Source organism: Galeopterus variegatus, unplaced genomic scaffold (assembly GCF_000696425.1).
Source record: "Galeopterus variegatus unplaced genomic scaffold, G_variegatus-3.0.2 Scaffold406, whole genome shotgun sequence".
Taxonomy (NCBI): Eukaryota; Metazoa; Chordata; class Mammalia; order Dermoptera; family Cynocephalidae; genus Galeopterus; species Galeopterus variegatus.
In genome coordinates, this window is record NW_007726517.1 from 237818 (window position 1) to 261185 (window position 23368).

At 40.0% G+C, this 23368-nt stretch overlaps 1 protein-coding gene across 2 annotated transcripts in view; it reads right to left on the bottom strand.

Moving 5' to 3' along the window:
* The window catches only part of PHEX (phosphate regulating endopeptidase homolog, X-linked), a 216318-nt gene that overhangs the window by 20911 nt on the left and 172039 nt on the right, over positions 1-23368 (bottom strand). For both annotated transcript variants that reach the window (XM_008568394.1, XM_008568395.1), the window contains exon 16: positions 6254-6308. In XM_008568394.1, the coding sequence (XP_008566616.1) occupies positions 6254-6308 (55 nt within the window). The remainder of the gene's footprint in view (positions 1-6253; positions 6309-23368) is intronic.

Below are 23368 nucleotides of genomic sequence, written 5' to 3' on the forward strand. Positions count from 1 at the left end.
AATTTTTCAATGAAAAGCCAAGATAATGTTTTCTAGTAACCATGGTAATAACAATCTAATAACCATACCAATAAAACTGTAAAGAAAAATCTAAACACACCCTCTAATTGAAATGAAAAAAGAAAATATAAATTCTAACATTGTCTTTATGACCAGAAATGGGCCTTAGCATCCTACCCTGTGAAATTAGGAATGTGAAAGAGATTATTTGTATAGTCCCTTTCAGCCCTAACATTTCTATATCTGCTCTATTTTTTATATTTATGAACACCTAAAATGGGGCTTGAAAAGATCCTATCAGTAAATATACCATTTACTTTTTATCTGAAAATTTGTTGAAAAGTCACTATAATCTTAGGAGGGTTTTTTTTTTCCAAATGTACTAATAAAAAAGGAACAGAGCAGAGATTAAAAGGGATCATTCTGTTTTCAAAGATAGTCACGTTCCTCTGTTTCTGTGGCAGACAAGCTGACAAATGAATAACAGAGATTGTGAAGCCTTAACCAGATTTAGAAAAGGTGTTTCATTATTTCTCTTCACCTCTGAGGAAGCACGTGGTAGATTATCTACAAAGGTGACCACCAACAATTCCACCCACTCCTGAATGCACATGCCCACTCCTCCCATCAAGAGGCAATCTATTTCCTTTCCCTTGAATCTGGACTGGCCTTGGGACTTGTGACCAACAGAATGCAGTAGAAGGGGCCAGGCGTAACTTCCAGGCATAGACCTTAAGAGTCCTTGTAGCTTCCATTTTCCACTTTCTTGCAAGTCAGCTGCAATGTAAAGAAGTTTTACTATCCAGATGAGGGAAAGATGCCAAATGAAGGAAGTGAGAGGCCCTAAAAGGTGAGTCACTTGGAAGGAAGAAAGAGAGGCCCTGCCAGGCCCCAGCCATTAGAGCCAACCCAAGTGGCACCAGACATGTGAGCAAAGTCATCTTAGATCCTCTGGCCCTAGTTGAGCTGCCCTAGCCAACACCACACAGAGCAGAGACAAGCTGTCTCAGCTCAGTCCTGCCCAAATTGAAGAATCATGATACAATAAATTGTTGTTTGGTGCTGCTTTGCTACGTAGGAATAGATAACTGAAACAAAGCATATTAATGCAAGAATATATCAATAATGGTGTGCTATGGTTTGAATGTTTGTCCCTTCCAAAACTCATGCTGAGATTTAATTGATGTGAGGCTTTTAAGAGGTGATTAGGTCATGAGGACTTTGCCCTTATAAATGGATTAATGATGTTATTGCAAGACCAGGTTAGTTATTAAAGTGAGCTCATGCGCATGCTCTCTTGCTCCCACCCTCTATGTCTGGTGCACTCACTTCCACCTTCCACCACGGGATGACCCGAGCCAGATGCTGGTGCCATGATCTTGGACCTCCCAGCCTCCAGAACCATGAGCCAAATAAACCTTTTTTCTTTATAAATTTCCTAGTCTGTGGTATTCTGTTATAGCAACAGAAAGTGGACTAAGACATGGGGTTTCCATATGTGTGTGTCTGGCATTTTCTCTCTCAACATGAATTCCATGAAGGCCAAACCTTTATCTACTCGTTCACTGCTAAATTCTCCACACCTAGTATATAGTAAGCAAGTAACAACAATTTAACTAATTGAAAAATTAACTTTACCATTTCATGCAAGTTGCGGATCTATATGTAAGAAGCCTTATTGTGAGGATTCTTCATGAGATTTGCAATTATGCTAAAAATATTTCGCAGTTGGTTCCTGACATGCAATATCAAAGTCACCCAGTAAATAGATAGGACCCATAACTGGAAGGAATGGAAATTTTTGAGGCAACATGTTATTACACGACATAATGATCCTTAACATGCTAATTGTTTGTCTCAACTATACCCAAGGAAGTGCTATAAGATTTAATTTTTCCCCTTGGAGGCGATTCTTTCCTTTGTTATTTCTTTCCTGCAAGGTAATTTGCATTTGAGAAAATGCTTCCTACTGTTTTTCCATCATTGCAAACCTTCATTAAAGAAGTAAGAGTAAAATTACGCATTTCAATCATAGAGCTATCATAGCAGTGTGGGACAAACTTGTAATTTTACATAGTGCTAATTTTTGCAGCAGTATCTGTCACTGTGAGGCCTGAAACATTTCGTTTTTCCAGCTCTCTCAGCCCTGAGAATAAGTACTCAGTCCTCTACAGTCCACAGTCACTGCTGTTGACTGGATGAATTTAAGGGATGAACAATGGAAGCTTATAGAAACTGCTCTGCAATAAATGTCCCTTAAGAGGGACTGCTCCAACAAGCTTCCTATTCACAAAGGGTAATAGAGAATTCAGAAAATGATTGAAACATTGTAAGTTTCAATTCTTAGTTACATAATCACAATCTTTGGACAAGAGACAAAGAAAAAGTAATTTTATATGGCTAAGCCTTCCAATGATAATGTTTCATAATATTAAATTCACATCCTACATTTTATCAATGGGCATTATTTAAATTAGCACATCATAAAAAAAATAATAATAAACTTGTGTGCCTTTTAAAATGCAATTGGCTGGCCAGAAACTGGAAGACTTCCTGCACTGAAGACCTAGCCTTTCAAGATTAAAATAGGGAAGATGATAATTTCACTACCTACCCAGTTTCTCTTTTGTTCTTACTACTCCATAGGTTTAATGTATGTACAGGATTTGCCGTCAGCAACAAAACAACTATACCACTGTCTGTACTAACTATGATGTCACACTGTTATCAGTTAAGGGCTACCCTATGCCTGAATCATAAATTCATAAAAATCTCAGAGTTGAAAGTGTCCTTAAGGTCATCTAGTTCAATTCCCTACTGGAGGCATAAGCCCCCTCTACAAAAACCTGTTCAAATGATCATAAGACTCCTGCTTGTATATTTCCAATGACCAGAAGCTCACCCCCTTATGAGGTATCCCGTTCTCTCTTTGGGTTGTTCTAAATAAAACAGCTCTCCATAATGCTGACCTGAAATTTCTTTCCTATGTCTTATATCTATTGGTCCAGTGTAGTCTCTAGTTGGACACCTGCTAACCCTACCAAATATAGTAAATCATTCTGCCACTTTAACTTTCCTTCAAAAATATGAAGAAAATTAGGAGATTCCCCCTCAAGTTTTTTCAAGTTCTTTCAACTCTTATTGTTCAATCATGAATTGTAGACCATTTCCCAAAACATAGAGAAAGGGGAGTTTAGGAACCTCTGGGTTAAACACATTTAAATACGTTTCTTTCTTATAGAACTTCTTGGTAACTTTTATGGTGATGAGTATTTTGATTCTCTACAACAGACGGAAGGGGAGGATGACATACCTCTATCACCATATCATTGAGTACACACTTCGGAAATGTTGTCTCAGCCCATTTACAAGCCTGATTCTCCTCTGGAAACAATTCAGCTTGTCCATGTCCTCATATTTAGACCCAATACTCGGGTGAGGGCTAAGCTGACCAGTGTGAGCAGAAAGGATAGCCACTCCCTTGGTTCTGGAGGCTATCCTTCTACTAATACAGAACAGATGGCAGTATGGGAAGCCATCTCACTGGACTGTGATTACCCATGTCTCCAGCATCTCCATATTCCCAATGCCAAGATCACAAATGATACCTAATAGCTATTTATTGAGTGGATATCTTAAAAAAGGATGGATGGCTTTAGTGAGGACATAGAACTCCTTAGGAAAAAAATACAAATCTATCTCTCACTGAAGTATCAACTATGACTCAGCCTCAGGTAGAACTAATAGACACTAACATTAATTCCTAAGTTTCTCTGATTTTGACTTCTATGTCAGAAAATCATGCTTACAGACCCAATAAACAAATCATTGGATCAGTAACTTCAAAACCTAACCAGACTATTTCCAAGTTTCCAGCTGCATAACCACAATAACAGAAGCTCAGTTAAATTGTTAATGATAAGCAGAATCAAAGAATTCTAGAACTTTTTTTTACTTGGAGGGGAGCTTAGAGAATATTTAGCCTAAACCTTTTATTTTATGGAAACATGAGGACACTTCAAAAGTTCATGGAAAAATGGGATTAAAAGATAATATGAATCTTTCCATGAACATTTTTTTTCCTTTTTGTCTTTTTTACTAACCGGTAACGGGATCGCAACCCTCGGTGTTGCGCCCGCACCGTGCTCAGCCAGTGAGCGGGAACTGGTCTCCACATGGGATCCGAACCTTCGGCGGGAGCGCCACTGCGCTCCCAAGCGGCGCACTCTCCAGTGCGCCACCGGGCCGGCCCTTTCCATGAACATTTTGAAGACCCTTTGCATATATACATCTCTAATCTTAAAAATAGGAAAAATTAATTCTAAATATCTGAACACCAAAGAAAGCTATGCAGCTGAGTCCTGGGGTGGGTATTAATGGATGTGGTTAAATACAAACCTAGAATTTTCATTTATTCTAACAATGGTGCAGGGAACTACAGTAGGCTTTATTTATGCCTGCCCATGTCCCCTCAGCACTCACCATTTTTCAGCACACCAATCTGACAGCTTCCAAGCCAGCACTTGAAACTAGTCACCTAAGGACTTTCTTCAGCCACCAGAGCCCTCTTGGCCTAGACTGGCCACTGCCAGGGAGTTAAAACCCATGGCGGCAACCCCCAATCAATGATGGAATGTGAGTTGAAGGATAAATACCCAAGACCTCTTGCCCCTGAGATGGGATCACTCTGAAGCATGTTCTACAGTTCCCCAGCAAGACTGAGCCCCAGCTGCTCATGGTGATAACTGGCTTCATAACACATGTGTGGTACACAGAATAATTGCCTCCAAAAGATGTCCACATGCTAAACCCTGGAACCTGTGAATATGTTATGTTACATGGCAAACGGGAATTAAGGTTGCAGAAGGAATTAAGATTGCTAATCAGCTGACCTTAAAATAAAGAGATTATCCTGGGTTATCTGGGTGGCAATGTCACAATGGTCCTTAAAAATAGAAGAGAGAGGCAGAGCATGAGTGTCAGGAGGAGATATGACTGTGGAGCTCTGAAGATGGAGAAAGAGGACCATGAGGCAAGTAATGTGGGCCCCCTCTAGAAGCTAGAAAAGGCAAGGAAATAGATTCTTCCCTAGAATTTCCAGAAAGGAATGCAGCCCTGCTGACACTTAGGTTTTAGCCCAGTGAGACTCAGGTTGGACTTCTGACCTACAGAACCATAAGCTACATAGTTTTGAGCCACTGAGTTTGCCGTAATTGATTTTGGCAACCATAGAAGACTCATGGGACACAACTTATTGGCTTCTTTCTCTCCCTGTGTCACTTCACCACTCCCTTGCTGGTGTTTCCTGATGCCACCTCCCAAAAGAACTACTTGTACATGATCCCTGTCACAGGGTCTGCTTCTTGGGAAGCCCAAATTGAAACATTGCCACCGTATTTCTAGTATTTATATATGTATGTGATATATCTTTTAAACCTACACAATCATATTTAAATTATCATATATCCAAACCAAAACACAAGAGACACAACTTCTAAAATTAAGACTAAATTGTCCATGCATTAGAGCACCAGAGCAAAGACATATAATAAAAGGGGTGACATTATTGACAATGAATACTATCAGAATCCCCAGTATATATGGAAATTCTGAATTACATAAGTCTGTACTCTATTGGTATGAATGGCCTGTAAACTGGTGTCCCTAAGTTCAGACACTGTCAATTTTAACTATAGCTATGCAGGTTATATTTCTAAAGACAAATTTAATTAGCTTACTTACTTGCTCAAAAACTTTAATATTTTCTACTATTTATTAGTGTCTACACTCCTTACATGGCATTCAGAGTCCTCCAATATCAAACTTCAACCTTCTTTTCCAGACTTCATTTCTACTACTTCCCTTCATATACCACTTGGGTCAGACAACCAGACTATTTATCATTCTATAAACACTTTTCCTTCCTTTTCTCACATTGTTTCTTCCACCTGGAATGGCTTTAGATCCATCACCATCAACTCAAATCCCAACAATCCTTCAAAGATCAATAAGTATGAATACTACCTACGTAGAAGTTGGCTTTCCTGTCCAGTCACACACCCTGATAACAAGGATCAGAAAATAAATACCCAAAATGGTCAAAGTGGAGCCAACCCATGCCAGGTACCATGCCCTCTCCCTGCTGAAAGACCACTAACTTTGTTTCTTTGACTTTATATTCTGTCGTCTGCCAAAGCAACATGTTCTTCTCTCCTAACTTGTCAATAAGTGGTTTCTTTACTAATTTACTCACCGAGGGTATTCTGTTCCCCAAAAAAATGGCTTCTGGAGCTCTCCTGCTGGAAATCCTGGGAGAAAGACAAACAAACAAAAACAATGTTAAGGTGTAGGGAAAGTGAAGATAAATGGTCAGAGTTCCTCGGGCATTTGGAGTCTTTCCAAGCATTTGATGTAAATATGCACGTGCCCCCAGGTGTTCCTTGGTTATTGTCTAATGTAATTGCACATGTGCACCCAGGTGTCCTGGGTTATCAGACTTAAATATAAAGGACGAGTGGTTCTGATCCACTAGGCCCCCATCCCCCGGGATGCTTCCGGTGGGGCCATGGGGAGGTTGCTACTGCTGCTGGAGGCTGTTGCTGCCAGGGTCGCCGGGACCCTCCAAGAGGCCACCGCTACTGCTGGTGGAGGCTGCTGTAAGCTGTTGCTGCTGCTGCTGCTGCTGCTGCTGCCGCCGCTGCTGCTGCCGCCGCTGCTGCTGCTGCTGCTGTAATTGCTAAGGAAGCTGAGAAAGCTGAGGACTGAGCTTCTGTCATTTGCCAGCAGCTCCTGGGATCTTTCCCAATTACCTAGCTCATAGACCTGTGTGTGAGGGGTCTAGTGACCCAGCCAACCATGTGAGGGATCTGGTGACCCAGCCTGGCATGTGAGGTGTCTTGTGGGCCCTAGCCCTACCAACACAATTGGCTACATTGACAAGATTCCAACAATTGCCATAGCCTAGCCAGGCAATTAGCATAACTATACATAAGGGATCTAGAACGACTTAGTCAGTGATGAGGTTTCAAAGGCCCATCTGAAAGGCACTCATTGTGGAACTGGTAGCCCTCTAAGAGATCCAACTGCCTCCAAGATGATATATATTCAACTGAGTTTCAAATAAGTACATTAAACCATTTCAAGGAAATGATTTGCACTGATACAGTCTTGGCAGGGTCCAGCCTGCTGTGAACTAAGTTCCTTCATACATGGCATGCATATCAGTTGTCAGGCTATTCAGCAGCTTCCACTGATACAGAATGCACCAGCTTCACAGGCGGCAACCTGTGCAGTCACACGGGCCCCACACGCAGGAGGGTCCAGCACTTAGTTTAATGCTCTGCTATCACTGCCATGTAATTCTTAATTTTGTCTTTGAACTTGTATTTCGTAAGTAGAGTCCGAGAGGACAATGGAGAACATGTGAGCAGAAAAGCCCATGCAATCTGTGGGTCTGCAGTTGCTAGGAGCCCTGTTAGCACACAGCTCTCCCTGTGCCCCGGGAGGATGGGACGCCTGGGAGTCCAGCCAGACTCGAAGTGGAAACAAGGTAAGCATGTTACTCTAGAACTGAGGAGGCAACGGCTCTGATAGCCCCAAGAGGCCACACTTTCTGTGCCAACCAGAATTTACTTCGACCACTAAAAAAAGGTAATGACATTGTAAGAAACATGAATGACCAAGGAATCCTTTCATATCCTGTCTTACCCCTATTATTTGCCTGTATTGGCCAACCACTTATACTGAAAACAATGATGTAGAATAAAAGGGAAAGTGAGGGCTTCCCGTAGTTTCTCTTCCTTTCAGTCCTTCCTTACTCATCAGAGGGCCAAAGGTAGAGACTGCTGATAGAATGTACGTGAATTAAGTGAAATAAAAGCTGTTGAGTTCGTCTTGGACAGCATTTCCACCATGCCAGCAAGAACAAAATACATATGCACGTACAAGCTACAAAACACAAACTATAATTTTGGTGATTCTATGTACAAGGTAAATGCTCCTATATTTGCATTTAAAACTGGCATTGCACAATATAAAGATGAATGATAAAATTCATGCTGATGTAAACTTTTAATTTTTTTAACAGCATTACATAACAAAAATACCATGACAAGTCAAAAGAGAGAGACCATGGAAGACAGGACAGAGCTTTATATTTTAGCACCTTCAAAGGCACTTTTTCCTAGTTTGGGAATAAAGGGCCCCACATTTTCATTTTGCACCATGCCCCCATAAATTATGTAGCGGCCTGGGGTGCAGATGAATGAGAGAAATGCTTTGCTTTGCCCTTGCAACTCACTACTACATTTTACACCCTGGGTTGATCCTGCGAGCTACAGTTACAAGTCATTACAGCTGGAAACGCAGAGAATAGTAACTTTTAAAGAAGAAGCCCTCTGCAATGTCCTTGCCTGCTCCAGAGCAAATGCTCTTGGCCCCATAAAACTGAAAGCTCTTCTGAGTTAAAATGCCCCTCCTCACTTTCTCTGCTTCTCTTAACTTCTTTCTACCTGCCCTCCATGCCAGGACATAGAAATGAGGGCTGGAGAGAGCAAGTCCTTAACTTAGAAGGGAAATGTTCATTCTATATAACCCTTATATATACATTCTTTACATTGTATTAATAATATCATAGTTTGAGACTTCAAGGTACAAAACCTAATTGCAAAACAGACAGATGCAGCTAGTACTCTCTTCTTGCTGCTTTTATATAAAGGAAAATGCACTAATATGACTTTGAAGGGGCAACATCATATTAATCTTCATAATTTTTACATTTCCTTAAATATCCTTGGCATCTTTACATCAATATTCTATCCTTTTATGTGTGTGTGATCACTTTTAGTAATTCATTCTGACTTGAATATATATGCAAATATATATTACATATAAATGCAAATTACTGTTTATATGAAATTCAGTTTCACACAATAAATCACCAAAAAGCAATGATATTCCCTGATAAGAACAATGATCATAAACCAATGTGATTTAATGATTAAATCATTATGGCTTCCCTGCCTGGTAATGTGCCCAGCTGGAAGCATTTATGTCCATTGCCAACCTCTTTACACGAAAACATCTGACACCTGCATGAGCCTCTAGTTCTGCCGCTTTTGCTGTTAGAGTTCCCATATTCAAATGCCTAAGGCATCACATTACCCTGATCAGCTGTATCTGCTCAGCTTGTCAGGGCCATGGAACCCAATACTGGTAAACAGAAAAATCTGATGCCCTTAGGTGTGTTTTGCTGAAGTGAATGGATTAACAGTGTAAGCTGCATTTTTGGGCATGTCAACCAGCTGGAGTGATAGATGGAATCCCAACAGGGTCAACTTAATATCTTATCTCAGAAAGTGGATAAGTTGTGTTTAGGAAAAGTAGAAGAAAGAAATAAATAAGTGGAAAGAGAATTCCTTTTCTCTCCCTTTTTTAATAGGCTTTTCTTGTGTTTTCTTGAATATCTTATTTCCTTTTTTTCCCATTTCTGCACCACCTCACACTTGTTTCACGCTTCTAAAGTTCCTTGTTCTATCAACATATTTATGGGAAGTATTCCTCACAGCTTAAATGTGTGTGTGTGTGTGTGTGTGTGTGTGTGTGTGTGTGTGTACACATATATATTTGTGAGAGAGAAGAGGGAGAGGAAGGAGAGAGAAATTTAACTATTGGGTTGGCAAAAATTAATAAATGTGTTAATAGGTAATACTGGCCAGGGTTTAGGAAGCATGTTGGTGAGAGTTTAAATTGTTGCAAGCATTTTGGAGATCAAGTTAGCCATCTCTTAATGCCTTAAAATGCCATTTTTAAGTTAGTAACTCTCTATGTGCTGATAAAGAAAAAGCCTTAAGAGATATTAAGTGAAAAAAACCAGCATTCAGTGCAGTATACGGAATCCTTTTTGTGTAATATATGTGTAAGTGTATGCATCCATATATACAGTCAGTTCTGCTATAAGGCCTGTATTGAAAAGGCAAATTTGTTCCAATGCAATTAATACATTAGTGAAAAATTTAGACATTACTCCAATTTCACATTTGCTTGTCCACGGGAAATGGTAGGTAAAAGCAGAAAAGTGCACCCAACTGAACTGAGCCACACAGGAATCTGCAAAATGCACACATGCAGTCCCCTTACCGTGACCACCTGCTTCAGGTCACCATATGGGTCAGGAGCCACACCCACTGCAACTGGTGTGAAAACTTTCCTTCTGATTTCAGATACCCCTTCTTCCACGACTACAAAATAATGCACAAGGGGCAACCCCTCTGATGCCAACTTCCACAAGCAAACTTCAGGTCTTCTCAAGGGAAAGTGCCATATTTACTGTACCATTTGTGTATCTACCCATTTAGCATGTTTAAACTATGTTATTTTTATTAGGCTCCCAGCTTTAATTTTTGTGTGCCAGTGATAAGGATTTTTTTTTAGGAACTTATTTTTTAACTGAAGCATTGGTTGTACATATTTATTGGGTACAGAGTTACATTTTAATACATGTATACAATGTGTAATGATCGAATCAGGGTAGTTAGCAAATTCATCATCACCAAAATTTACTTCTTTTTGATGAGAATATTTGAGCTCCTCTCTTCTAGCCATGAGAACATGCACTAAATTGTTAATTATAGATGCCTAGCACTACTGTACACCACTAGAACTTATTTTTCCTATCTAGCTGTAATCTTGTGTCCATTAAGGGTTTTTGATTCCCAATCCTATTTTTTCCCATAAACCCTGTGGCTTTTATTACATACTTGTGCATAGCACAGTGATGTTTAGGAACACATATGTCACATTATAACAGAATTGACTATATGTACATGTATGTACACACACTCACCTGCTAGTGGTTCTCAAATTTTCTCATGTATCAGAATCACTGGAGGGCTTGTTAAACTACAAATTGCTTATTAAACTACAGATCATTGGGCCTCACCCACAGAGTTTCTGATTCAGTAGTTTGGGGGTAGGGCTGAGAGTGTGTCACTCTAACAAGTTTAAAGGTGACGCTGATGCTGCTCGTACCGCTGCCACACTTCAAGAACCATTGCCCAATCACTTGCACAAGTGCACTATGAAGTTCAATACTGCATTGCTTGTAGTTGAGAAAAGTGTGCAACGAACTAAATGTCCAACAGGAGGGGAATGACTTCATTGTGGTATAACCATATTGTGGACTGCTATGCAGCAAATGAAAGGAAAGAGATAGGTCTTAATATTCTAGCATGGAAAAAAATCTCCACAACATGCTGTTGAAATAAAACAAGGTACAGATATAGATTTGTAAATACCATTTATTTTTTAAATAACTATTCTATCAGTGTGAGTATGTATATATGTGTGTGTATATACTCCCCATAACACTTAACCACCATCTATGATACTCTACATTTTACTTACTTTGTGTAGATTGTCTTTCTCCAACTAGAAGGCAAGTTCCATAACTAAAGGGATTATTATTTTATTTATTTTTACTTTTCTTTCACTGCAATATCCTCAGAGCTAGAACAATACCTGGCACATGGTAAGCACTCAATAAATATTTGATGTATGAACAGAATCCATACCTTGTGAAACTCAAAGGGGTGGTTTGGGGTTGAAACATTACCTGTAATTACGAGCACATCTTCTTAGCCAAAGTTTAAAATACTACATGATACTATTTGTAGTACCAATGCATTATTTCTTGAAGTTTCCATGTGCAGTATCAGAGCTGGGATATGTCCCATTATTCAAGTTTTGATTTTTGTTCTCCTGCTAAATTAGGTAATTTGTTGGTTCCATTGTCTTGCTGTCATGGCAGAACTAATATACTTCTGAATCAGCACATTTTTCCCAATAAACTTCCATTCGGAATGCAGATATTAACAAGCTGAAAGGCCCTGCCCCGCTTTATGCAAATTCGGTCACTCCTGTGTCCTCTTAGCCCTCCCTACCTCCAATAAACAAAAGGATATTCTCCCTTTTTATGGTTGTGGTATATGCTGAAAAGAGAAAAATAGACATAACACTGACTTAGATCAAAGGCCTTTGGCCCTGAGAATATCAAACTAACAATCTCTTTTCCCTACATTCTTTGTTGCTGTCACTTAACTGCAACATTAATTTGAAGTTCCATATCCATAAGTGTATGGATCAGGAAACTTATCAAACGAAATGCATTGGAAGTATTACCTTCCAAAGTTTTATGTTATTTGGAAGTTTTGTGGGGGTTTTTTTGACACAAATGCTGATGATTTTAAGAGAACTGTGAGTCAGACACACATCTTTTCCTGTTGTTTCCATGTTTGGTCAGATTTAACAAAATGGGAGGCCTCCACCAAATTTCACTGCCAGTCTTCCATGACCAGAGCACTTATTTTTCCCTTTCTCTTAGCAAACTTTTGTAGATTTACTAAACAATGCAAGGCAACTAGAACTCACCTAAATATAGGAGCACTTCATTCTTAAATTCAATATCTCATTTGACTCTTTTGAAGGAATTAGCATTACTGAATTTGCTCACTTAAGATCCCTCCAGCAGCTTCCAGGACAGGAGTGGCAGAGCCAGGAGCAAATGACAAAGTAAGTTCAGTCAAAAAAAAGGTGACAGAGGGGAAATTCCAAAGGCGAATCCAATGGGCATGAGAATGTGTAAAGCAACGTTTGCATTCATCTATTTATTGAATTAAATCTGTTTCCATGTGTGCTGTAGCTGCTTTCTCCAGAGACATACTTGGGTTTTCCATTGAATGTGTATCTGTGTCTGTTTTCTCTCAGTGTGGGTATTTGTGATATTTTTTAAGGGGCTATGTCAATACATTCTATTGTATTATTAGTTCTGTCAAATAATAGGATATTTGGTCTTTTGCATGGATTTATTGATATATTAATGTGGCTTTATTCTAATACATGTTATGACAGTTATTTTCAAAATCCTTAGGTATATGCTTACATTACTAATCTAATTTATGTATCAATCCACATTTCAGGGCTATTGCTGGTGTGTCATCATAGCAACATTATTATACTTCTTAGTGAGGTTCATTTGGAGTTACCTTCTGCTTTAGTATTTGATTTGTCCTGTGCAATTGCTTCTACTTCTATAGTTCACTAAGTGAATATATTTTATGATCCTAATTTTGGAGATGTTAGTATATTTAAATCCCATTATTAATATTATTGGGAATAGTTGGATTTGGTTATGATGATGCAATTTCTATACATAACCATTGACTGCTAACATTTACTGAGTACCTATGATATTCTTCCAAGCCACACAAATGAGCTTTGAACATACAAATGTCCTAAAAGAACCTACAGTCTAGTGAAGGAGAAAGAATACCACCAGACAAATACCCTATTTTGCAAGACCTAAAAAGGAAGGTGAACCTATACCAAGCTCTCTAAAGTGTACTTCTTAATTAAAATATGTTTTAAACTCAGTAGAGAAAAGAAACACTGGCTAGCAGGGAGTAGATGTGAAGAGGTGTTTTGAGAGAGGGGTTATTTATTCACATGGTGTTGTGGAATGAATATACCCCTAAAACTCAATGAAACTTAATTTCCATTGTAACAGTGTTAAGAGAGTGGGAACTCCGATTATGGCATTTGAAAGGTGGGCCCTTAAAGAGGTGATTAGATTGTGAGGACTGTGCCCCTGTGAACAAATTGATTCATTCCTGAAATAATGGGCGTGGTTCTGATGGCTTTATAAGAAGAGTGAGTGAGAAGGCTAGCTCTCTCTTACTCAGCCCATTCTCAACATGTGACACCCTTTGTCACTGTAGAAGGCCCTCACCAGATATGCCCCCCGGACTGTAGACTTCCCAGCCTCCAAAACCGTAAGAAACAAATTTTGTTTCTTTATAAATTACCCAGTTTCAGGTGTTCTTTTATAAGCAATAGAAACGGACTAATACACATGTCTACACTAACGGGTGAAAGATATAGTTGGTAAGATCAGTTGGGGTTTGAGGTAGGAATTGTTTAGGACACTGGTTCTCAAAGTGCGCTCTGTAGACCAGCAGCATCAGCATCACCTGGGCATTTGTTAGAGATGCAAATTATTGGGTCCCACCCAAGACCTACTGCATCAGGACTGCTGGGGTTTGTTCCTAAGCTTTCAACAGCCCTTCAGGTTATTCTGGCACGTGCTAAAGTTGAGATCCACTGGTTTATGTCAGGATAAATACTCTCAACCCCAACTGTATGTTAGAATCCCTTAGGGAGCTTTGTAAAAAAATACCCATGTCCAAGCCCCTGCCCCGGGACCAATTATACTACAATCTCTGGGATGGAGGCCTGAACATAAGCATGTTTTAAAAGCTCCCCAGGTGATTCGAATATGCAAACAGGTTCTGAACACTTGGTTTAGGAAAAATAAGGAACTGCTTACATTTAATTTAACTGATGTAAAAATCAGCCCTCCTGTCTCGTCATCCTTTCTTCACCTCTCCTCAACATCATGCATGTAACATATGGTTAGATAGTTTTATTATAATTTTGCAGACTATACTTTCAAAACCGAAACTTTACATGACCACACTAAAGGAGAAAAATAGTTTTAACTGCGACTGCCTTGAAAAATCCAGGATGAATGCTCACTCTAAGAGAGAATGAGTGTTACATCTTATTCAGGATTAGTTCTTGTAATCAGATAAGCCAGACACCATTCCTCTAGAATCTAGGGGGCCATCAGTAGGGACATGGAAATTGCTGCAATTACAAAGCACTTTTGCTTATGTTTTTTTTGCTACAAAAAGATTTTATTGTCATCACTACTCGCATTAATAGTGGCTCTGGTTTTTTTTTCAAGTTGGCATCTTACAGTAGTTTGGTGAATGCCAACCTTCCCCCTTCCGGAAAGTATCAAGTTCTAACAGCTGTGACTCCTGTCAAGGGATTCAGCAAGATGCCTTAGCCATCTGCTGGCTTCCTGTAGGTAACCTCCTGCCACCACATCTATCAGCCTAGAGCTGACAAGCAGAGAGCAGCTTCTGAAATCTGCCCTCCATCTTGAAACCTTCTCTGCTGGCCCTTCTATTCTTTTTCTGCCATAATTACCTTTAGTCTGCAACAAAGAGAATCCCCCTCCCTTTACCAGGATGACCAACCATCCCTGTTTGCCAGGACTGAAGGGGGCTCCTGGAATACGGGACTTTCAGTGCTAAAACTGGGATGGTCCCAGGCAAATCAGAAGAAGTCACCCCATCTTTACCCAACTAAATTTAACCTCTTTTGCATTTGCTGCATTTTTGTAGCTCAGCAGTTCTCAAACTTTGGCATCTTGCAGAGGTTTGGTGATTAAAATCTTATTAAAACAATAATCTCCTCCCACTAGGAAGCTCAGTGTCTCATATTGTACTCATACTCCAACAGGTCCTTTCATACATACAATTGCTGTCCTAGGTATTCAAAACTGACACTAATGGCAGTGACATTCAGCCTGGGCCTGGGAACATAGTAGTTGCTCAAGAAATGCTTATGTGGGTTTACGGAGCCATATCTGGGTATGAGATAATGGTCTCAAGAATGAAGATATGACTAACATTTCCCCCATATCAGACATAAAATAACTGAGTCTCTTTATTCATCTCTTCCAACAGCATCTTGAAGACGCAACTTGTTAAAAGTAAACCATCTCGTCTATTGCTAGTGGACATATAAATTGGTACCACTTTTCTAAAGAGAAGTCAGGAAAGATGCATTTTAAAACCCTTAAATGGAACATACCATTTAATGCAGCAACTCCCCTACTTCTAGAAATTTACCCCCAAAAATTAGTCTCAGCTTTGGACAAAGACTTAGCTACAAAACTTATCACTACAGAGTTTTGTTTTGTTTTGTTTTTTAACAATAGTAAAACAGCTGAAATGTCCACTGGAAGAAATTAAAGAAATTAAGATGCTTTTTTTTTGGTGGAATATTATGCATGATGACTTAGAAGAATATGTAATAAATGGAAAAAATATTCATGTTATAATTTTCAGTGAGAAAAAAGCAGTGCTATTGGATGAATCCATATTTAACTTAAATTTTTAAATATTTTTAGATAAATATAACTGAGCAGTGTTCAACAAAATTATTAACTGTGGCTGTCTTTAAAGGATGACAATTTTTTAATTTTTTAGTTTATCTAAAAAATTTTCTGGATTTTCTACAATAAATATGGACTACTTTTGTAATAAGGATAAACAACAATTGATTTTTTAAAGGGATGACAACGGAGATTGTGACCAGCAAGATAAATTAGTGAGATTGTTCCCTGACTTCCTGTCTCCCATTACCATGGCTGTTTTCCAGGTTCCTAATGCTCACCTCACTCTGGCTTACATCCAGGCAGTTCCCAGTGAGTGCCCCACTCACACCTTGTCTCCTTAACCAGACTGACCCTGATAATCATTCTGTCCTTTCTATCACCAGCCCCACAGCAAACCTGCCCAGTCCACTATGTCTGAAAACAGCATTCAGAAATGCCCTGCAGGTGGCAAAATGTGTCCCTATAGGCATCGGTCCTGGGACTCACCACAGTATAGTGGGACTCCCATGAGATTGCAGGGCTTCCCAGCTGAGGGCACCTTTGTCCTCTAGTGACACTACCCAGAACTTGGGGGCTGTATCAGGACCTCCAGATTCCAAAACTAGACCAGGACAAGACTATCTTAAAATAGTGGTAACAGGTGTCCCACAATCTTGCTAAGTGCATCATCTGTCAATTTTGCAAACTATTCAAAGTTTGTTCATGACTTAACTTCAGCTCATTTAAAAAAACTTTTAAAACTTTTAAATTAAAAAAAATTTAAAACTTGTAAATTTTGTAAAGTAAAACCTTTTTGGAGAGTATATCTAAATATTCTTTTTAAGGTAGCTGATAGAGTTTGGATGTGTTGTCTCCCCAAAACTCATGCAGTAATTTGATCCCCAATGTGGCAGTGTTGGAAACTGATTGAGTCATGGGGGCAGATCCCTCATGAATGGATTCATGCTCTCCCTAGGTTGGGGGAGTAATGAGTGAGTTCTCGCTCTATTAGTTCCTGCAAGAGCTGGTTGTTTAAGAGACCCTGGCACCTCCTCTCTCTCTTGCTTCCTCTCACCGTGTGATCTGCTTGTACCCACCGGCTGCCATTTTCACCATGAGTAGAAGCAGCCTGAGGCCCATGCCAGATGCAGCTGTCCCAGAATCGTAAGCCAAATAAGCCTCTTTTCCTTATAAATTACCCAGTCTCAGGTATTTCTGTTACAGCAACACAAAGCGGACTAATACAGAAAATTTTATGGTGTCTCTCAAATAATCCCCCTTCTACTCTCACTCCCACTCCTAAAGATCCAAGGAGATCACAGGCTTAGCCAAAGGATCTGCACGGAGCAGCACTCTTAGAGGAGGCAATAATAAATTGCTCAATGCCACAGTCCTTTTGGACGTGGAATCACCAGCACCTGGGGATCATCCAACCTTCTGACCCTCACCTCCAGGCTGTCCCTACATCCTATAATATCTTGTTTCCATATCAAAACAGAAACAATCCCCACACTATAAAAGAGCAACTTGGGTAAGGGTATGATATAATAATGATTAACATATTTATATAATGCTTTTAATATTTTCAGTGTATCATCTCATGTAATTCTCACCTATCTTTTCCAGTGTCGAACAGTGTAGCATAAAGAATAAGAGCATGCTGGGTTATACTCCCAGTTCTGCAACTTATTAGTGGTGCAGTCTTTGGCAAGTTACTTCACCTCTCTGAGCTTCAGTTTCCTCTTCTGTAAAATGGGCCCATAATACCAAGTTTACAGAACTATCATGAAGATTAGAGATAATATACATTAAAGTACGTGGCACATGGCTCAAGAGAAGGATAGGGAGGGCAGGCATCTGAAGCCTTGGCTGGACTAGAAGATCTGCTTCCAAGATCACACACTCACATGGTGCTGGTAATAGGCAGGAGGCCTTAGTTCCTTCATATGTGGGCTTCTCCAAGCAACTTGTGGTTTTATTTGATCTATTTGAGGTTTTTCAGCACAGTGGGACGGAAGTGTCAGGACACCAAGAGAGACCAACAAAGGCTTCATTGTCCCGTCTCACTGCCTGAGACAATGCTAAGCACATTGATAAACCTCTACCTGTTGTCCTTTCTTCTGCCGAAGGTCAGACGTTTCAATGGATTGAGCAGTTCTGTCCCGGGCGCGGGGCTCACTGGGAGATGGTGGGTGGCCACAGGGAGTTTCCCAGCCTGAGCCAGTCTTTGTGAGGACAACTGACTGTCCTAGGAGGGGAGGGTGTTCTGGCCACTCTTTGAATCTGCCTTTGGGAACCTTGGTGACATCAGTTACAGCAGCTCCCTTACCTCATTTGGGACACTCACTAGTGGCCTCTTGTCTTGGGGTACCCACAGCCCCAATGTGGTGGTTGGCTTCCATCCAAGAGAGCAAGGCGAAAGCCACAAATCTTTTATGACCTAGCTTCAGAAGTCATACTCCATCATCTCCACAGTATCCTGTTGGTTAGAGGTAAGTCTTATTCATTGTGGGAGGGGACTACACAGGGGCATGGATATCAGGAAGTGAGAATCATTGGGGTCTCTTTAAACATGAAACGAATAAGTGGAAAAAATTACTAAGAACTGCTCTGTCAGGATCTCTTCTAGATAATGATAAATTTGGCTGAGGTGACCACTCGTTTCCTTCCAGCTCTAGAACTATGGAAGACTATTGCCAAATTGTAAATGTTAGCCTTACTTCTCCATGTCCCCAAATGCAGCATCAAGTGGATTCAAGGATTTAATTAATTTCATTAATTTCATTAAACTCCAGTAGAAGCCACAGGTGAGTATTTCCTAACTTGGCTTCCAATTTATGTTTTCGGGCAAAGCCAGTGAAGTATAAGAAATTCTCCCAGTTTAAAACACAGTTATTTCCTTAACAGCAAAACAAATCCATGTTTGATTTCAGGATTAATTCTATAATTTGATGCCAGCATAAGCCCAGCCTCTGGACAAAGGCTTATCTTCTTTAGCAGAATATCTGTGATTAAACTGGAGCAACCAAATCCCTTATGTATAACAGGAAAGATAATAAAATCATTGGTTTTAGCCCTTAGGCCATGTTTGTTTTCAAGCCAATATTTTATTTGCTTAAAATAATTCTTTAATATGATTTGAGATATATGAGGATAAAACTAAATACTGAAATGAGGTATTTTGCAAATACACATTGATATTAAATACATGGAAAGAATTTTATTCTAAAGACCAATTCATGTTAGTAGAAACGAAAACCAAATATGAGCTGTTTGTTCTTCCCACCACAACCACTACGTGATTAGATCCAAAGAACTATGGAAACTGGGTCAGAACATTTCTCAATGCTCCCTGGGAGCATCATCACAGTGTCCTACTCCAGGGCACGGCAAACTATGTCCCATGGGCCAATCCAGCCTGCCGCCCAGCTTATAAAGTTTTCCTGGAACACAGCCATATTCATTCGCTTATGAATTGTCTATGGCTGCAATTGCAGAGTTGAGAAGTTGCAACAGAGACAGTATGGCTTGCTGTGCTGAAAACATTCACTATCTGGTAATTTACAAAGAAAGTTTGTCAATCCCTGGTCTATACCTCTGAAGAACTGGCCTGAGGCAACCTGTTATTAGCCCAAAATGTCTATGCATACTATAGGTTCTAAACACTTTTATGGGAAAAGGGGGAGGGTGTTACTCTTTATGTTGAGGTATTAACTCGACACAGTAAAGGCAGTATAACACAATGAGTTTTTACACATGTATCACCTGTGCAACCACCTCCCAGATCAAGACATAGAGAGTTTCCCATGCCCCCTCCCAGTCACTACTCTCAACCAAGGTAGCCATTATTTTAGCTTCTTTGGCATAGATTTGTTTGCCTGTTCCCGAGCTTTATACTCACAGAAGGGAACGGTATGTACTCTCTTGCCTGGCTTCTTTCACTCAGCAATAAGTCAGTGGCATCCATACATATTGCAGTGTGGAGCAGTCTCTTTCATCACTATGGAACATTCGACTGTATGAATATAGCCCAATTTATTTACCTCTTCTTCTGCTGATGAACATTATGTTCTTTCCAGGTTTTTGCTATTATGAATAAAGCTGCTATGAACATCCTTGTACTCATACATGCCTTTTGGTGGGCACAGAAATCCCTCCATTAGAAGTGGAATTTCTGAGTTATAGGAGTTATCAACAAACTGCCAGACACTTTTTCCAAAACCGATTGTACTTTTTTAATATACAAAAATATTGTTTTAGTTTACAAAATCTCCTGAGAGCAAAGTTCAATATATTTCCCCTCGCCAGTCTTCATATTCTGTTGTTTCTCCTGTGATACATGGGCTATCCCAGGGATTCCTGGCATGCCAGGTTTAGATATACAAGCCCTGACCTAGGAAATGTGCAGGCCCTTTACAAATTTATCATGTTAAATCCTCCCCCAAACCTCCATGGGCTAGGTAACCTCACCATGTAGCAGACAGAACAATAAAGGTCAGGAAGGATAAACGCCTCGACCAAGGCCATACAACTAGATCCGTGGCATTCAAGGTCTCCCACTGAGGTTCTCAGTGGTTAGCTCAGTTGGTTAGAGTGCAGCGTTGTAACACCAAGGTCACAGTTTGGATCGCCGTGCAGGAAGAAAACGAACAGCAGGGAGATCAGTTCTACAGTCATCACAAAGTTGGGCACTGGTAATCTCAGCTCCTCGTTTTCCTCTTTAACCACCTTATTAATTCAAATATAATTAAATTCTCCAATGGTGACTGAGTATAACTGCTTATATGGCAGATTTAAGTCACTAAAATTTCACACTACACTCCATGTCTGAAGACGTTGCTACCCAGCTTGACAAGGGTAGAAAAATAAGAAGCTATAACCACCCTGCAAAAATCTAACATTGATGGGCCGGCCCGGTGGCGCACTGCTACAGTGCGCCACTTGGGAGCGTGGCGGTGCTCCCGCTGAGGGTTCAGATCCCACATGCAGACCGGTTCCCGCTCACTGGCTGAGTGAGGTGCGGGCGCGACACCGAGGGTTGCAATCCCATTGCCGGTCCCAGTCCGGGCGCAACACTGAGGGTTGCGATCCGTTGCCAGACACGAAAAAAGACAAAAAGGAAAAAAAAAAATCTAACATTGAAAGATGGCCACGAATCATAGGGTCTCATTCAAAGGTATGGATTTGGGGGCGGGGGAATCCTACAGGTTTTTCTATTTCATACTCAAGCCTCTACTGCATGCAGAAGCAGATTTAAGTGGCATAAATCAGAAAATGATAATGGGAACTGAATGAAATTCTCATAAATCATGTTACTAAATATAGTTACATCTTAGATGTGAAACCCAATTAAACAGATGGCCACATGCTGTCAGAATCAGCCCCTAATCAATAAAGATGTTCATTTTAGAAAATCACCTCAATTTTACACTTCTTCTGTGAAGCAAAAAGAAGGCAGCTGGGGGTAGCGGGACTCCCAGGAAACTCAGTGGGGAAATACGTAAGAAGAAACTCCACCTGTCTTAATTTGCAGTCCATGAAATCACAAAGGAGAGAGAGAAAATAGTCACCCAAAGGATTCCTTGTCATCTTGCTTGGGAATGAAATTTACAATGAGAGCAAGCACTGGTCATTAGGAAAATAGAAACAGCTTGAATCTCTTAATTAAAACACTGCTTCAAATTGTTCATTTTAAAACCCCTGTGCCCGTGAGCTTTCAAGAAACCATTGGGTTACCCTGAAATGGCTTCTTCCCCAGTAAACCTCCAATAGGATCAGCTCTTCCCAGGGAAAAAAGGACTGAGCAGGGGTGAACCCTGGAGGTGGAACTATTATTAGACACACTTAAGTCCCTGAAGGAGCAGTAAGCCTTCACTGACATTTGAAGTGAGTGTGGAAACACTGGCAAAGAGACTATCTCATTACCTTTTCTTGCATAAGAGCTGATCTATTACATTCACTGGACTGGTAAAAATTAAGCGTACCAATGCCAAGAGTTAATGAAAGTGAGGAACACTGAAGACAGTTCTGTACTTTGGAACACCCACTGTGGAAAACATTTGCTGTTATCTGGTAAAGTTGAGTATTTGCATACTCTACCACCCAGTAATTCCACTCCCAGGTGTACACCCCAAGACACTTGTTTCAGGAGACATACAGAAGAATACTCAGAGCAGCACTGTTTATAAGAGCAAAACTGGGAGAGCAGTACCCCCAATAATCTGGGAGTACAATCATGCAGTGGAATATTATACAGCAGTGAAAATAAAAAACCCTACTGCCCTATGCTACGTGGATGAATCTTAGAAACGTGTTGACTAAAATACACAGTTGCTTAAGATTGTATATGGTATGATACCATTTTTATTATGCTAAAAAAAAGTAAAACAATATATTGTTTAGAGATACCTACATAAAGGGTTAAAATTTTCTTTGAAAGAACAAGAAAATGATAAAGAAAAATCAGAATAGTGGTTACCTCCATGGCAAAGGAGAGGGATGGGATGGGGAGAGTCCCAGCAGCTGCAGTGATACTGGTGACGTTCTGGTTCCTGGTTGGGTGATGAGTTAATAGGCAACTATTGATTTCACTATGTTTTCTTATATACTTTCTAACAATATGTGCCAGCATGTTACATACAATTTTTGCGTGTACCAAATATTACATAAAAATTTTTCTTTTAAAATAAATCATATAAACAATTCTCTATTGCCCAATAGAATATTCTAAATAGCATTATAATAAATAATATACTAAAATACATATTATTACTATAAATATTAGTTATAATTAATATCTCAAATATCATAAGTCCCATGTAACACGTGCAGCTTACTTCTTGACTTAGAGCTTAGGACCTTAAGAAGGCAATGGTATTTTCATGATAATGAATATTTATATAGTAAGGAGTGACATTCAAAATATTTAACAACTTTTTTGATTATATACATAAATGCAGAAATCAAAAATACCATCATCTGCTTGTTTTTCTACTGTTCATTACTCTCTCAGACCAAAGTCCTGCAGAGACTTCCATTCCCAATAGTGGCCACACAAGGGCAACTCTAAGAAGATGTGCCCTCTGGGAGTGAGCAGCCACAGCCTTCCAGCTGTCCCCTCTGACCAAGGAGTCCTGCAGGGACAAGGGCCAGCATGGAGGACCTATGGCAGGCAGATGCCTCACTGAGAAGTTGGCTTCTGAGTAAAGATTTGAAGGAAACAGGAGCGTAAACCATGCAGGTCACTTGGGGATATTTTTCAAGGCAAAGAGAACCCCAAGTATAAATGCCCTAAGGGAAGAGTGTGTCAGCCGTGCTCTAGGGACATGAAGGAGGCCAGTGTGGCTGGGACAGAGGGAGCGAGAG